This window comes from Thermobia domestica, chromosome 5 (genome assembly GCF_964235325.1).
Source record: "Thermobia domestica chromosome 5, izTheDome1.hap1.1, whole genome shotgun sequence".
NCBI classification, from domain to species: domain Eukaryota; kingdom Metazoa; phylum Arthropoda; class Insecta; order Zygentoma; family Lepismatidae; genus Thermobia; species Thermobia domestica.
In genome coordinates this window covers 8,964,855-8,979,359 of record NC_137458.1, presented here as the reverse complement: position 1 = coordinate 8,979,359, position 14,505 = coordinate 8,964,855, and the positions used below count along the sequence as shown (strand labels likewise).

The 14,505-nt window shown below is 36.5% G+C and overlaps 1 protein-coding gene across 2 annotated transcripts in view; it reads right to left on the bottom strand.

Annotated features, from left to right (window-relative positions):
• Positions 1–14,505, bottom strand: part of Tnpo-SR (transportin 3) — a 151,474-nt gene that overhangs the window by 81,245 nt on the left and 55,724 nt on the right. For both annotated transcript variants that reach the window (XM_081758167.1, XM_081758168.1), the window contains exons 6-8: positions 13,898–14,039; positions 1,990–2,136; positions 548–747 (exon numbers count right to left, since the gene is read on the bottom strand). In XM_081758167.1, the coding sequence (XP_081614293.1) occupies positions 548–747; positions 1,990–2,136; positions 13,898–14,039 (489 nt within the window). The remainder of the gene's footprint in view (positions 1–547; positions 748–1,989; positions 2,137–13,897; positions 14,040–14,505) is intronic.

Below are 14,505 nucleotides of genomic sequence, written 5' to 3'. Positions count from 1 at the left end.
ATAAGACCTACAAGAAACATTTTGATTGAAATATATTGGATCTTTTGATCCAATGAACAAATAAATCAACTCTATGGTTTCAATATATTCGCCTACACTGTAATAATTTGCGGCTCTGTCAGTGATGACGGAAACCTTAATCAAATTCTTATTTTCGTCATATTCTTCAACGATATTTTGAGACACCCTGTAGTTCAGAAAATATATTTCAACAGATTAGCGAAAATTATAGCAGGTACTCATCTTAATTTAGGCAGGGGTGCCAGCGGATTACCTCGAGTTCTTTTGAAGGAAACACTGTAACTACTAATTGAGTTACGATTATTATGGAGTGGATTTTCCTGAAAAAGAATTAGAAAGTTTTCCTGAGGTATGGCTTTCTGAAAACTGACTGCCACCTAACTGTCAAAGAAAAACACATAACAAAAGATGATCTGAAATAAATGCTGCTTAAAAAATAAAAGGGCTAGATTTTATATAAAAATGAAAAAGGGCTAGATTTTATATAAAAATGAAAAATTAAACTTAATTTTTTGCAAACACTTACGGAATAATATTCTTCGCTACTGCCTGCATTATAAAGAGAGCTGCTTCACTTGAGTCCCATGTGGCACCTGGACTTCGCAAGTGAAGAAACAGTTGCCGGAAACAATTCGATGACCCAACTATAAATACTACGTCCTTAATAAGCTCGGATACTTTTACCCTAAAGTCTGCGAAATCGTCACCATCTTCCAACAATCCTTCCTACAAAACAGAACACAATCCTCTGTTAGAAGAGAACGAACAAAGCTCTACGACGAAGATTAACCTTACAGTTCTATGGCCTAATCTTATTCTTTTACGAATATATAAACGAATAAATAGATAAAATTATTATGAAATTACAATATCGAAGGAAATCAAAAGTTTATATCAATCTCGGGTTTAGGGTCAACTTCTTGACTGATGTTCCCTTTCTAGAAAAGAAAGAAAAAAAAACTTTTTGATACTAACTCAAGAGTATACGTACTACCTAGCTTTAAAATCGACTGTTCAAAAGGACAAAGTGAAACAGTGACCTATTATAAACTTTTATGGTAAACTTGGCTCCCCTAAAATAGATATCAAAGTACTTAACTACTGTGTGTACAAAATTACATTTTTTTAAATGTATTTTTAAATCTACAGGGTGGTTTTAAATTCAATACCTATTTTTAATTTAGATTATTCTAGACACTAGCACCAACCAGCTCTAGCTGGCGTGTAATACTGTTTACTAATGTGAGGTTTACCATTTATGATTTCAGAAGTTGATCCAATAAAAACCGCAAAATGGCTGGTGTATACAGCGTAGGACAGCTAAGATTGAAGCCAGGTATGAAGTTTGAAGGTCGGTCGTGCAAGTGCAGAGATGGTGGAGGCAAGAGTGAAGTAGGAATGAAACACTTAACCCTAAGACAATAAAAAAACTGTCATAAGAAATTAATAATAACTGGTAGTGTGTTAGATGCAAGTGTTTTTAAATATTCCAATTGAGATGCTAAGAGTCATGGATTCTGTTCCTAAAAGATTCCAGAAGTTTGTGGAAAATGCGGTGCATACGTTGAAATGCAACTTAATATCTAAATGGTACACTCTAATAATGTATTCAATGGAAATAAAACTGTGATAGGTTGTTTACTTTTTGAAACATTAAATCGTTACAAATAGGTACTGACTTTACAACCACCCTGTATATTATTGGAACAGTTCATTGTTCTGAAATAGATAAAACGCAAATCAACAAATATAGTATGAAAAAAAATATATGTCAACAACAAGAGCTCAATCCTTTATTTTAAACTAAATGATCCTAAACAAATAGGTCTCGAAAGGTCTATTAAGTTTATAGACCTAAATTTCCATTATTATACACGGAAATATTTCAAACATTAGTTCATACAAATAAAAACAAATAAAAACCAACATTAATAACATCGAATGAATTGAATATGCTCTACTACTTACGTGGTCTGGTTCCATTTGAGCATGCCTACAAAGAGCTCCAATCAGTCTTTCAATGTATGGTTTAAATAATGCAGTTAATGAATCGTTGTTTTTCCGATACAATTCTTCTGATAATCGATACCACAAATTAAACGTTATTTCGGCAACCTAAATAGAATCAAGAGAAAATTTCTAGCATAACTTTCAGCTCATAAATTGTGTACAACAACACTATAAATTAAATCAAAAGAGTACTCTCCCCCTCTAAAAATGTACTATTATGTTTAAATACATTTCTCTTTAAGGAGGGGAGGGTTAACATACGCGGCAATATTTATGCCATTATAGTGCTCCTTCTCACACAAGACTTGGCAATACTGTAATTTTAATATCTCCTGTGATAATAGTTCGACCAGAATGTCAAAAAGATAATGATCTGCTATCTACTATTTAAAAGATTTTTTTTTTTTTTTTAAGTTTACGCAAGCACTCAAAGACATTGAAGAAATTTCAAGTATGGTTGAAGGTAAACTTTCGCTTGATGAAATGCTCCAATTAATGCGTTTTTGGTGAGAAAAATGAAATATTTCAATAACGTATCACGATTATCTTCTTTAGGCTAAGGGCGACGGATGATTTAGATAAGTGACTGATGATGCAAGAATTGGCGGAATGATAAGGTAGGAGGAAACCCGCGGACACGATGTTGTCCACCACAAACTTACTTGGCCGGGGATCGAACCTGGGTCTTCACACACCAGAGGTAAGCACTCTACCACTGAGTTAACGTGTACCCTGCGTTTTTGCTAACAAGTAGACCTCACGACTTCGCCGTTGGGTTAGCAAAAGGAAACAACTACTGTCCTAATGTAGGGTTGAATATAAGACACTGACAAAAATTTTAGCTGCTAATGAGCACTAGAAACTTGGGAAAACGAAATAGAAACATGAATGTGGGAAAGCCATATTCCATATAATTTGACAGTTGCAAGACCGATTTTTTTTTTTTTTTTTTTTTTTTTTCTCGAAATAGAAGGAACAATAGTTATGACTTCAACTATGTAAATCGAGTTTGGAGGGATGTTTTTATGGCATTCCGGATCATGACCGCCATCTTGAAATCCGCCACATTGGATCGACGTCAACTTTTAAAATGTAAAGAGGGCCATGTGAGGTATCAAACAACAATGATTTTTTTTTCCACCCAATCGCATACACTAATTAGTTTATCCATATCTAGAACGGTTTACAACTTACAGTTCTTTGAATGTTGAAAAGTTCGTTGTTTGTAGGAGATAACAGATAACTACAGTGGCAATGAACACAGCTCCAGAGATAGCATTCTTACAGAACAAAATTACGGCAATACAAGAAATGCCAGTCCTCAGCTTTCATAAAGTGCTTCTGACCTAGCCACTTCGTATGAGCGTTTGTACATTCAAACTGAAACTATAAGCAATAGGGGCAGCACTATAAAGAGAATAGAAATATTGGTTGCCAATGGTATTCCTGGTCGTAGCAGCTACGCTATAAGGTTGGAATATATTGGCATACCATACGTAATTATGCAATAAAGGATGAACATTTTCATTCAAAACTGCATGACAGAGATGCTATTGTCACTCTGCATTCCCTTGTGTACAATCAATTTTAATCTCCTCGCTTCACAGGAATGATTCAATAAGCATTTTGTAAATCAAGATATATTGATGATCCGATCGAATGGTTCGAGGTGCCGAAAAAGTATGCTTTCAATATTCTCGGCATTAACTTGTGGAACAAGATACACAAACTCATTCTCCTTATCTGGAACAAGGAAGAATTGCCACAAGAGTGGAAAGAATCAATCACTGTTCCAATTCACAAGAAAGGCGACAAAACTTACTGTAATAATTATCGAGGCATTTCTCTTCTGTCAACATCCTATAAAATCCTTTCAAATATTCTATTAGCAAGATTGACCCCATACACAGATGAAAATATTGGAGATTATCAGTGCGGATTTAGACCAAATCGATCAACTATCGACCAAATATTTACCATTCGACAAATACTCGAAAAAAAAGTGCGAATACAGTAGCCCGGTACATCAACTATTTATTGATTTTAGAAAGGCGTACGACTCGGTTAGGAGAGAAACATTATACAACGTTCTTACAGAACTTGGAATACCGAGAAAGTTAATTAGATTAATTAAGATATGTTTAAATGAATCCCAAAGTAAAGTCCGGGTAGGAAAATTTTTGTCCACGAACTTTCACGTCGAAAATGGCCTGAAACAAGGACATGCGTTGTCGCCATTATTATTTAACTTTGTTCTGGAATAAGCTATAAGGAAAATCAACGATACCAACTAAGGCCTAGAGTTGAACGGTATTCACCAGGTTATGATGTAAATTTAATAGGGGATGATAGGAGAACAATAGAAAGAAATGCAGAGATCTTATTAAACGCTTGCAGGGACATGGGTTTAGAAGTAAATGCAGAGAAAAACTGAATACATGGAAGTGCGTCGGGACCGTAATACAGGAAATAATAGATGCGTTAAAATATTAAATAATGCTTTTGATAAAGTGGATAGTTCCAAATATCTAGGATCAATATTAACAGAGGAAAATCATATCCACGAAGAAATTAAACATCGACTAAAACCAGGGAATTCATGTTACTATTCGGTTCAAAATCTCTTGTCGCCAATTCTGTCGAGCAATTTGAAGCTTAAAATATATAAATCGATAATCATGCCTGTTGTTCTATATGGATGCAAAACATGGTCGCTTACTCTGAGGGAAGAACATAGACTGAAAGTATTTGAGAACAAAATCCTGAGACGAATATTCGGACCCAAGAGGAACGGGAATGGCGGAAACTTCATAACGAGGAACTACATAATTTATACGGTTTACCCAACATTGTTAGGGTCGTCAAGTCTAGGAGGCTTAGGGGCAGGTCATGTAGCTAGAATGGAAGAATGTAGAAACGCTTTCAACGTCTTGAATGGAAGACCAATCGGAAAACGAGCATTAGGAAGACCTAGGCGCAGATGGGAGGACAATATTAAGATGGATCTCGAAGAAATAGGAATACGAAGTAGAAACTGGATGCAGTTAGCTAAGGATAGAAGTCAGTGGAGAGCTTTAGTGAACGCGGCGTTGAATCTCCGGGTTCCATAGGCCATAGAGTTAGTTAGTTAGTTAGTTAGTTAATGATTACCCGCTTCGCCAGGCTGAAATAAGAACTTTAAATGCACAACTCCTTATGTCACGTGTTTGGCAAAAATGACAGTAAAAATTAAATATTACTATTCTGGGCTGAATTTGGATTTAAACGGCATCGGAAGTGTTACTCTTCATCTCAGCGACCCCGAAAACTATATCGGTCAATTTCGGCCATTTTTATGTATCTCCCCCATCTCCCTTCCGTCAGTGAAATGATAAAAACCATCCCAGGTTCGAACCTCATCTATGTTGAAAATTTGATCGAGATTGGTCAGGTGGTTTAAGTGGTACTAAGTCACTTACATTTTTATGTATTTTTCTATATTTCCCCCTCCAGTCCCCCAAGTTGCACCGTCAACGTTAATATATATATATTTCCGTTACTGTCATTACTTTCATTTCTTTCATTTTATAAATATAAAAATCCCTCTTTTCATTTATTATTCTTCCCCTTTATAACGCATTTTTCCATATTTGTACATAGGCAAGTTCATAACCTCACGCAATTTTTTATGGGTTAAAGACAAAAAAAAAAAAAAAAAAAAAACTGACGCGAGGTAAGTTGCTTTCATACTGTGGTACCGCTAAGTTGTGAGTTAGTGTGTGTAGTGGTCACTCAACTTTAAAAATTTACTGCTTATTTTAGTGCTTTGTATTGACAAAGGACTAAGTTGAATAAAGGGAGCCGCGGTGGTTCAGTGGTAGAGCGTTCACCTCTGGTGCCTGGGTTTCCGGGTTCGGTCCCAGCCCCCGCCAAGTGAACTCTGTGGTGGACAAACACCGTGTGCGAGGGTTTCCTCGGGGTTCTCCCACTTTCTTCATTCCACCATTTCATTCGTTATTCATCATCACCGTCTCCTTTAGCCTAACCGACATAACCATGGGACGTAAAACTTAAAGATTTCATTTCATTTCACAAGTTGAATAAAATGTTTAAAAAAAAAAAATGGAGCCGAAACTCTTTATTACAATCTAGCCGTCGAAGACAACAGAATTACTTGCTAAAATCATACCAGGAATACAACAATTCTTTAAGGATTTCAAAGGCACATTATATTGTAGATGATTAGGATTAGGACTTACTAGACTTACTAGAGGACTACTTAATTAGAATTCTGGACATTCGGTATCCATGGCTGGCTATGTTCACATATGAGGGATGATATCCTCGGCGATCACACTACCCGAAGAATTGGAAAGGAAGCGGTCTGGAACCATTATGTTAAGTGCTATCCCAGGTAGGGATGTACCGGTACCACTTTGTCACCGATACCGATACTTTTGGACACATTTCTTATATTTATTAGGAATTTTCAGAATAATGAAATGATCAACATTGTAATGGTGTATATTAGATACAAGGCCAAAATTTGGCATACAAACACAAAAAGAAGAATTTCATATTAGGTTCCACAATATATATATATATATATCTCGAGCTCACATAAAATGAACTAGAAAGCAGCACATACTTACATCGTGCAAACTTAATTCTAAGAGTTAGTGATTGATATTTAGAGTGATAATGTACTTTGATAATTACATTGTATTTACTAGTCTCTATTATACATATAATGCAAACGGATACTACCGTTACCAATTTTTGTTGTTTACAAAATTATGCGTGCTGAACCAGGTGTTGCTGTACATATCATAAAAAAGAGGGTTATTTAAGCGAAGTCGAAAGCGCTAAAACTATTTATTAACCTTAGAACTAATTGTTTTTAACCAGTGAAAACTTTCTACAACATATTTTCAACAGTTATGTGCATTGCTATGAACTAATTCGTAACCTCCAGTTCGCTTTTCCGAAATTCATCAATTTTAAAAAGGATTGTTGATCATTCAAGGAAATCTGTACCACATCCGTCTCGCATAAAAAAAAAAAAAAAAAAAAAAAAAAAACATTAAAAAATAGCATACGAAAATCCTGATGAAAACTTTCTTCCAATTCTCAAATTAATGTTATTGTAAAATTATATTTTTTGTAAATGCAAAGTGTTACAATAAGCCACTTGACTGTAATTGTATGATTTTGAAAAAGTAACGTAAAAAATAACAAGAAGTAAATTCTACATTTTATTCAAACTTTGTAAAAAGTTAGTCAAATATGCAAATTAGAAAAGTCTATTTCAAAAGTTCCATTCATTTGTAGTAGTTTCGAAATATTTGAACACAGTTTAGTAATTTACGACATCACTTGTTACACTAACTCTTATTTTCTAGTAGTTGGAATTAAGTAAACGCAAATCACAATGAAGAAACCTAAGTGTTTCAGCTGTTTCAAGTTTCATTCTATTTCTTAAATTATCGTATATATGTCCACCAATACCAAAAAAGACGTTCACTTTTACCCAGGGTTGGCTGGTTTAAACCAAAAAAAGAAAAATGTTCGTAAAAGTGTAAGTGTTCGTAAAATCTTGATGAACATACATTTGTGGGTTATCACGTTTCACTCCCGTATATTATTCGTATTATACTCAGACCTAAATTCCTCATTTATTACTCAAAGAGATTATACTTCAATAGCAACTTCTGGTTTTTTTTAGTTGTTTTTTTTTTAATTTTATTTTATGAATGTTTCTTTTGTGATTTTTTATAGTTTATTATTGATATGCAATTGCAATCAAAGAAAAATTCTAAATATTGTTTCGTTTTAATACTGTTTACTATTGATAAAATACATCGAAATGCCGTACTTTTTTTCGGGGGGGGGGAGAGGGTCATACAAACTCCACGAGAGGTATTTATTGAAATCAGAAGTATCTTTGGTATCTATTTATGTATAAATGGGTCAGAGCCAAAGTGGACTCAAATAATTCGTATCTTTATTCGCTTTTCTTACTGATATGCAAGTTAAGTCGTCGTATTTCTTTAACTTGGACTAATAAAAATCTTAAGTGAACTAACTTGGACTAAATTAGTTCTTCCGTAATCTGCAGTATTTTGAAATTGTCCATATGTAATTCTGTATAATGGTTTCAATTGTGCAACTGTTTTATCTTTCTGTCATTCTGAAATGACTCTTGATAATTATATTAACAAATACGTAAAGATCAGTATAACGTATTTTTCATCAGGAGTCCTTCGTGAGTGAGTCGGCAGACGTATCGCTTTTGTGGCCACTTAGTCCTGGTTTCGAGTTCAAATGGAGGGCATTTTCTCTCGGATGTAAGCCGAGAAGCGGTTTGGATTCCGCTTTATGTGACCCTTCCAGCATAACCCGATTGTTGCATAATAAAACCAAGGCAAAACAAACTTATTTCTGGCCATGTGTAATATAAATACATAGAGCAAATTATTTAAACCATAGAAAGCTGGTTTAAACCAAAAAAAAAAAAAAAAAACTTTTTTTTTAAATAAAAACGATGGTTTTTGCCAACCCTGCTTTTCACTGATGATGGGAGGGCACTAAAATATTTCTTCACAAGTTGTACAAGTAAAAGAAAACTATTTGCATGTTTTCATCACGTTAAAGGATCATCATTTCTTGGGTCTGCTATCGTAACTGAGGACCTTTGGCTTTTCTTTACTACTATTTTGGCATAGATAGACTAAAAATATCAGCTGAGTACGAGTAATGCAAACCTAAGGTGTACACATGCATAACGAAATCGATTGTACAATTCATTATAATTTAGATTAACTTTAAGTCTTAAAGAAATCGATGAAATATAAGTCACTGTTAATATACAAGCAATTGAAAAATAATTCGGAAAATGTATCGGTAAATATCGCAGGTTTTCCAATGTTAATGAAAAAAAATAAATAAATAGGAAATCACGACGAAAAAAAAAATATAGAAGGTTTGGTGAAGCTGTGAAAAAAGGGACATTTGACTTATCCAATAGATAGAAATAAAAAAATCACATAAAAATTACACCAATCTTTATATGAACATACATTCTACTCTAAATAAAGGGTGCGGCAGAAATAGACGATGTAAAATGAACATACAAAACGTAAACTGATAGACAACGTGCTCATGGAATGGAATTTCTGAGTTTTACGTCCCACGATTATGCTGGTTAGGCTAAAGGAGACGGTGATGATGAGTAATGAATGAAATGATGGAATGAAGAAAGTGGGAGGAAACGGGAGAACCCCGAGAAAACCCACGCACACGGTGTTTGTCCACCACAAAGTTCACTTGGCGGGGGCTGGGATCAAACCCGGGACCCCAAGCACCAGAGGTGAACGCTCTACCACTGAGCCACCGCGGCCCCACAACGTGCTCATTGTTGTTTTGTTTTGTAAAGTGGTTCAAAGCATTGTGTATGCATGTAGGTTTGTTCGACTGTTCAATGCGCATGCGCAGTATTGGAAGAATTACGTAAGCCTTGCATCAGTAGCCATGGAGCATTGGTCGAACCAACATCGCGTTTTCGCAGTGGAGTGTTTCTTCAAGAACAAAGACTCTGCAACAATTACGCAGCGCAAGTTTCGGAGTAGTCATTTTAACATTGGCAGAAATGGACAAGTACCGACACGACAAACTATTCTTAATTGGGTAAAAAACTTCCGAGCTTTGGCTTCTGAAAGATCAAAGAAATCCCCAGGTCGTCGACGTTCAGAGAGAACACCAGGCAACATAGATAGGGTTCGAGAAGCATTAATTAGAAGTCAAAGGGGTTCAGCTCGTCGGTATGCTTTGTCACTTGGCATGTCAGATAGGAGTGTGCGGCGAATATTACATCAGGACCTACACTTCCACCCATTCAAAATTCAGATGATGTACAAGTTGCTCCCTGAGGATTTTAATGCTCGCATACAATTCTGCAATACGCTGTTGCAAATGATTAATGAGAACCTAAACTTTCTACAGAGGTTAATCATGTCCGATGAGGCTCATTTTCACATTGATGGGTGTGTAAATAAGCAGAATTTCCGTAATCCAAGGTGGTTGCATGAAGTGCCCCTTCATAACCCTAAAGTAACAGTATGGTGTGGTGTTTATTTTGATGGGATTATTGGACCATACTTTTTCAACGACGAGGATGGTAACACTGTAACTGTCACGTGTGCTCGATATGTGGACATGCTCGAAAACTTTTTACTCCCAGAATTGCGACGGCGTCGCCTTAGACAGATGTGGTTTCAACAAGACGGGGCCCGTCACACACAGCAATTGCATCGATCAACATTCTTGGGAGGATGTTTCCAGGACGGGTTATCTCTCGTCGCGACAATGTTCCTTGGCCTGCACGCTCGCACGACCTATCGACATGTGACTTCTTCCTATGGGGTTACTTGAAGCAACAAGTGTATGCAACAAAACCTGCAACATTACAGGATTTGCGTGAATCCATTCAACATGCAATCCACCAAACCCCGCTGGACATGGTTCAAAGAGGGCTGTGACGCGACGTGTCCAGTGTCCAGTTTGTGTCCAGTGAGTGCTGTGAGGCGACGTACAGAGATCTGTTTGAATAACCTTGGTGCACACCTCACTGACATAATTTTCAAGACGTAGTTACCATATGTATTGCTTTTGTATGTACATTCTGGACATGTAAAACTTTTGTTCATAAAAGGTCATTAAAATATTTAATTTGCAAAAAAAAAAAAAAAAAAAAAAAAACATCGTCTAACTATTTCTGCCGCACCCTATATAACTGAATAGGTAATTATCTCGTTGCAAAATATTATACGAGTTTTCGTACGTAGTTCACCAGTACTAAGCGACGACCATGAGGAAAGTTTAAAAAGGATCTACATAAGAAAATCAGTGTTTGTAATTATACGTCTCCAAGATGTAATATCTTATCACTGCAGCTGGCGATTTTAAGGTAAGATTTGACTATCTGAAACATATTCTACAATTATTTGCCTACAATTAGTGCAAAAAGTATGGATACACCTAAATAAATTATTTATAAGTCTTTAATATCACTACTCCATAGACCTTTTTAATGAATATGACGAAACTAGTTTATTTTTTGTTCCATTTTTTTAGGTGTATGAACATTTTTTGCGCTAACTGTATATTGTTTGGTGTAACTGAAAGGAGGAAACACAGAAGAGTATCTATTCTAGGGATGGCCAGAACCGGTTCCTGGTAGAACCGGTTTTCGGGTCCGAACAGATCCGGTTCCGGAACCGGTTTTTCGGATCCAGGCCTAGAACCGGTTCTTCGGATCCAGGCCTGGAACCGGTTCTTCGGATCCTGGTCTGGAACCGGATCCGGAACCGGTTCTTAAAACCGGATCTCCAAGAACCATTTCCGCTGGAACCGAAACTTTGTGACCATCCCTACGCTACACCCGAGTTGCTGGCAGGCTGTGAAAAGTGTGCTAGATGAAATGGTGGAAGCGACAGGCAGGCGCCCAGGCGGCGGCAGCTTGTCTCATTTGGCTAAATAAACTGGGTAACTGGCAAACTCATTGGCTAAACAAGCAAACTGGCTAACTCATTTGGCTAAACACCCACTAGTGGACCAAAATTTTTTCTGGGGGCACAAGCGGTTCTGGGCGGGGAAGACACAAGCGCATGGTCCTCTTTGCATTTTTTTGAAGGTGAACTTTGTGCCTCCTTTACGGGTCTTTGGGGGTTTTCGGATCCAGGTCTGGAAAGAGTTCCTAAGATCCGGTTCAGGAACCGGATTTTCAAATCCAGATCTGGAACCGGTTCTTAAAATCCGGTTCTGGAACCGGGTTTTTGGATCCAGGTCTGGAACCTGTTCTGAAAACCGGATCTCCGAGAACCGGTTCCGCCGGAACCGGAACTTTGTAGCCATCCCTAATCCATTCAACCACCCTACTGTGGAGACAAAAGGCCCTTTAACCACCCACACTTTATTTCCTGATGTTATTTTCACAAGTGGAAGTAACAATGCGACCAAAATATAGGAGTTTTCGTTAAAATATAGGAAATATAGGAGTTTATAGGAAGAGAGACAAATATATAGGAAAAATAGGAAATATAGGAGCATTGGAAAGCCTGATATCGTTGTCCATTTACCGATACCGATACTCCCAAAAGTGGCCGATATCACGGATACCGATACAGATATACCGGTACATCCCTAATCCAGGCATTTGGCTCGTGTGAATGAGGTAAACCTCATTCAAGATGGCGGGCCTGAAAAAAGCTTTTACACTTTCTCAACCGAGTGTACCCACCGGGAATCGAACTCGGGACCGCTAGCACGAAAGGTGAGAGCATTAGTACGCGGGCCACTACATTATAGATGATGAGATCAGCTAATTTCAGTCACTTATTTTAGATGCAATTTCGAAGTTTTAGTTGGTAGCGTAGTAGAAGGTACACTGATAAAGCATCAGAGATGCTTTTAAACAGGCTATTTTTGTATTTATTTCCAAGACAGAAGATAGAAATAGATTGTTCTCCTCTATATAAGAGTCCGCCAGAAAAATGTATACACTCTTTGTCATCCCGTATCAGGATACTGACATTGACAATTGCTCTGAAATTTAAGTATGTTGTAGTAGTTTTTCGTTCAACAGATGTCGGCATTGTAATTTTCATTTAAAATTATGTTGTAGTGCGGATTTTCGCTCAACAGATGTCGGTACTGTCAGCACGGTTAGTAAAATAAGAAAATGGTAGGAGCACGCTTGACGTTCGAGCCGCATAAAAGTATGTTTGCAGTGTTTTATCAAGTTTGGGAATGCCATCGAAGTGCAGCGTCAGTGGAGAGGAGAGTTTGGTACTGAAAACAAACGCATTGTTGACAAGTTTGAGACGCATGGAACGATTTGTGATATTCACAAATCTCACAATCTTATCTCATTACCCATGCTGACAGTACCGACATCTGTTGAGCGAAAAACCGTTCTACAACGTAATTTTAACTTAAAACAATTGACAATTGCCGACATCTGTTGGGCGAAAAACCATACTATAACATACTTAACAGGTTGACTGCCATGAGCATCATATGTGGTGCTCACCTTATTTTTCTGCGGGACCATGAGCACTATATATGATGCTCATGCTCGATATCACAAATTACTAACCTATTCAGGTTCTTGAGCATCATATATGATGTTTATTGTCACAAACTACTGTGAGACCATGAGCATGACACATGGTGCTCGGCTCCCATTGGTACATTTTCGGGAGAAGCAAAATATCACGACAAAAATGTGACATGACTACCCATAATTGAGCCAAAGGTAAGAAGAAATTTATGGCCTCCTGGGAGCAGTACCCTCAAATCACCTTGGCAGTCAACCTGTTAAATTTCAAAACAATTGACAATGATAAAGAATGACAAAGAGTGTATACATTTTTCTGGCGGACTCTGATTAAATATGCATCCTACATCATACGTAACTCAATACATTCTTGTTCTTTATAGTTGTTTCCCTATTTGATTAAGCGTTTAACTGACCTCCTGTAATGTTAAATGATAATCTTTTGCACTATTTTCTAATAAGTAATTTGTTATCTTTGGAAATTACTTTCTATACCCCTCCCAACAAGAAATATCTCAGTTTAGAACAACTACATATAAAATAGAGATATCAAATATACGCCTCTGTTGTCTGACAAGCATATACTTGCGGTCTACAAGTTAAAGACTTACAACTGAAAAAAACCTTTATTAACAAATGGTCAAGTACTTTTATGCCTTATTTTTTGTTGTGCTACACCCGTACCTTCTTGACAATATTCTCAAAGCTTGTTTAATTTATTATTATTATTATTATTAAATTTAATACATATAAAACACAAACCAAACTTACCTCATAATCGTGATGACCTACACATACAAGAACTTGATCTAAAATCCGAATAGAAAAATGAGGTTCGCGACTCGCCGTGTTAACTATTTTGTCTAGGAATGATTCTGCTAACTCCGTGAAAATACGGCAGTAATTAATGGACCTGAAATAATAATAATAAAAGCACCACTATACTCAAAAGAATAACATGCACTGAAAACAACTAACATACAATATGCAATTCGCAGTTCAACTAAGAAATTGATGTGACATAAAATAGGTTATTTCTTCCATTAATCATGTACAGTGAAACCTGTCTATGTTGACCACCATCGGTTCAATTGAAAAGTGGCTAACTTAGACTGGTGGCCAACTTGCAGAAAATAAGTGTGATTGGTGAATTTTTAGAATAGGATTTCTAGTATTACTTGATTGTAAAATTTTAATAAGCAATGGCACGATAGCTACTCTTAAATAATGTATGTAAAGAAATCATAACAATATACAGTACTAGAAAAAATACTTCAGTATGTTTAATATTGTAGTTAACTACCTCTTGTTAATGGACTGCAGGACAAGTGTTTCCCTCGGAGCAAAATATGTTTTGAGAAAATCTTAAGGGTACTGGC